At 34.3% G+C, this 3559-nt stretch overlaps 1 protein-coding gene across 1 annotated transcript; it reads left to right on the top strand.

The window, feature by feature from the left end:
• Positions 1–2542: 2542 nt before the first annotated feature.
• On the top strand, positions 2543–2983 carry LOC132281820 (cold shock protein 1-like). Its single transcript, XM_059783487.1, has one exon. The coding sequence runs from the start codon at positions 2543–2545 to the stop codon at positions 2981–2983; it is 441 nt and encodes a 146-aa protein (XP_059639470.1).
• Positions 2984–3559: the final 576 nt, after the last annotated feature.

The following is a 3559-nucleotide window of genomic DNA, read 5'->3' on the forward strand; positions in this document are numbered from 1 at the left end:
AACCATCCTATTCAGTATAAATTAATCCTCCATAAGTCATTCAATTTGTTCAGCTGACCTGACTTGAATATAAGTAGAACTTAACATTTTAGTTAATCCATTCCCTTATATAAGATAGGTAAGACTTAACTGATAAGTTAATCCGTCCCTAGAATGCCACCGTCCCATACCGGTGCATTAAACCACACAATCCAACCATTGATGTAAAAATTAAGGAAATACATCAAACATTCCAAAAATAACTATGATAATATGATATCAAGTTATAATGACTTATTATTTATTTAAGCTTCCTATATCATATGTCCTACACAAACTGAATTTTATACATGATGATGTTTTATTATACCGTTAAATAAGCATTCTCCATATCCAATTCATCCTACACATTTAATCTCAATTGCTAAAACATTTTAAAAGATTAAATCCATTCGTTTGTTTAAAACATTCAAATAGCAAGCATCATTATGACTGAGTCTATTTAAATTTATTAAAACCCAAATCTAGTCCCTATTTAATGTTCAGGAATCCTAGGCATGTTTCTACGTTCCATCATTCCACAGATATGAAAAATATATAATTTAAACATGTAAAAATTCACACAAGAAATCAAATCAAAATCATGCATTTTATCAATTCATAACACAAGAACAGATATGAGCTAATTTCATAAAACCTATGTTCTAACCCAATTAAACATGCATAATTATTTAATTTTATGTGTTTAATAAATCCTGGAATTTCCTAGGCATGTACAGAAACACGAATCAAAGGGAAAGAGATAGAAGAAGAACTTGCCTTAAATTTTCGGATCGAAAGTTAAACTTCTTCTTCCTTGATCTTCTCTCTACAGGGTTTTTCTTCTCCTTACTTCCTTTTCCTCCTTCCTTCTCTACCTCTCTCTCTCCAGAATATATCACGTGAATATTTCTAACCCCCTTTTATAACCTATAGCTATATATTTATAGGCTAAATAAAATAACCTTAACCCTTTTCCCAATCCACGTCAACTTTAAAAAATATATATATTAAAAAGGTAAGTAAAATATGTTACGTATATAATTTATGTATATCTTTATTAAATAAATAAATTATACACATTCCATTATTTATTAATGGATTATCCAATAATACTAAAGTTACCATAATATTATAAAGTAACTTAAAATATAATACATATCAAATCTATGTATATTTTTATTAGTTAAATATAAAACATATAAATCAGATAAAATATTACTACCCAGGTTACCATAAAAGTAATTAACCAATTAATTTCCTTTTTATATATATTAAAAAGGTAAGTAAAATATGTTACGTATAAAATTTATGTATATCTTTATTAAATAAATAAATTATACACATTCCGTTATTTATTGATGGATTATCCAATAATACTTAAGTTACCATAATATTATAAAGTAATTTAAAACATAACACGTATCAAATCTATGTATATTTTTATTATTTAAATATAAAACATATACATCAAATTAAAAATTACTACCTAAGTTACCATAAAAGTAATTAATAAATTACTTTTCTTTTTATATATGTATATAATATATATCTATATATATACATACACAACTATTCATGGGTAATAATCCATACACATCCAACCTCCTATCCAAGTAGTCCATGGGACCCAATTGGTTGGCCCATTACTACTAACCATAACCATAAAATAAAATAATAAAAAAAAAAAAATGTTTAATTTACAATTAATCAAAATACCATTTAAGCACATAATCTAATTAAACAATTAACGCATAGACAAATACAAATAATATATAGACACGTAATCAAATAATCAAGTAATACCTAATTCAATTAAACACATAAACAATTAGTCAAATAATCAATTAAATAATTAAAAATACAATTAAAACAAATAAATAAATACCGAGACTATCCTTTTAAAATTAGGGGTATTACACACCACCACCACCACCTCCAAAGACAAATGAGTTAGATGATCCTCTTTACCACATTGCAAAGTTGTGAAATTGATGCCAACTCTGTTTGAGGGAGGCCTAGATCCTCTTGTTGTGGATAGTTTCATGGATAGGGTGGAGAAGCATATTAATGCCATGAATTTGGCAACGGACAAGTTGAAGATCACATTGGTGACTTACAATTTTATTGGTGATGCTGAGATATGGTGAAAGACTATTTCATACACGCACGATTTGGATACTATGACATATGATACTTTCAAGAAGTTGTACTATGAGAAGTACTTTCCGACGCCTAAGCGGAGGGAGCTAAAGAAGGAGTTTGATGGGTTGAAGCAAGGAAACATGACAGTTACAGAATATGAAAATAAGTTTATGTCACTTTTGAGGTTTGCACCTGGGATTGCTAATGATGAGGAAGGAAAGATAGAGAAATTTGTTGATGGCCTTGATTTTACCATTAGGCCAATTGTAGCTGCTTCAGAATCGACAGAGTATGCAAAAGTAGTGCGAAAAGCCTATTAGTTGAAGCTGAAAGTAGAGACAATAAGGCTATCAGGGAGTTTTACAAGCACAAAAGGGGTATGAGTGCTTTCTCCGAGGGACAATCAAGTAAGAAGCAGAAACATGAGCAGTCAGGGTTCATGGGACAACAGCCAATCAGATCCGCACCCACAGCTTCAGTGTCAATGGGGTCTTCTAGACCGAATGTTACTTATTTCAGATGTGGGCAGCTGGGACATTACAAGTCCCAATGCACTCAGACTCAGGTAACTCAGGTGATTTGTTTCAAGTGTGGGCAGTCAGGGCATCATAAGTCTCAGTGTACTCAGATTCAGGTGGCGTCTTGTGGATGTTTAGAGTGTGGCCAGCAGGGCCATAGGGTGAAAGATTGTTCACAACGGGGCAGTGGTTTGGGCAGAGGTAGATGTTCACAGCAGAGGCAGATACAGTCTGCCACCGTTCAGTCAGGGTTTCGACTGCCACCACCATCTCAGCCAGTCATGTCAGCCCAAAGTTCTTGACCGGGTAAGGGAGTTTCTTCGAGTGCACCTACTCAGCAGTCTGATTATCAAGCAAACAGTTCTCAGGGGCAGAGGACCCAGGGTTGCGTGTTTGCACTCACTCCAACCGAGCCATCATCCAGTCCTTCAGTTGTCAGGGGTATGTTTCTTGTGTCCCATTCTTGGGCTCGTGTGTTGTTTGATTCCGGTGCTTCTTATTCATTCATTGCTTCATCATTTGCACGGGCATTGGGTTTGGAGGTCAGTCTGTTAGACAGACCGCTCTGTGTTGATACGCGCTATCGGGGGTTTAGTTGCTCTTAGTAGAGTTTGTAGAAGTTATTCCATCACGATTGTCGGACGTGTTCTTGAGTTCGATCTCATCCTTCTCGAGATGACAGGATTTGACGTCATTCTTGGGATGGACTGGTTGTCGTCCTTCAGAGCTATTATTGATTGTTTCAGGAGCAGAGTTTCAGTGTGTACCCTGAATGGGGATTGTTTCTGTTTTGTGGGAAATCGGTGTGATCCTCTCACTCATTCATTCTATGGTGTTAGGAGTCAGGGTCGGCAGACGTTCTTCTTGGCTAGCTTTTT

Source organism: Cornus florida, unplaced genomic scaffold (genome assembly GCF_030987335.1).
Source record: "Cornus florida cultivar Cherokee Brave unplaced genomic scaffold, ASM3098733v1 CherokeeBrave_3.0.0_Hap2_Chr11, whole genome shotgun sequence".
Taxonomy (NCBI): Eukaryota; Viridiplantae; Streptophyta; class Magnoliopsida; order Cornales; family Cornaceae; genus Cornus; species Cornus florida.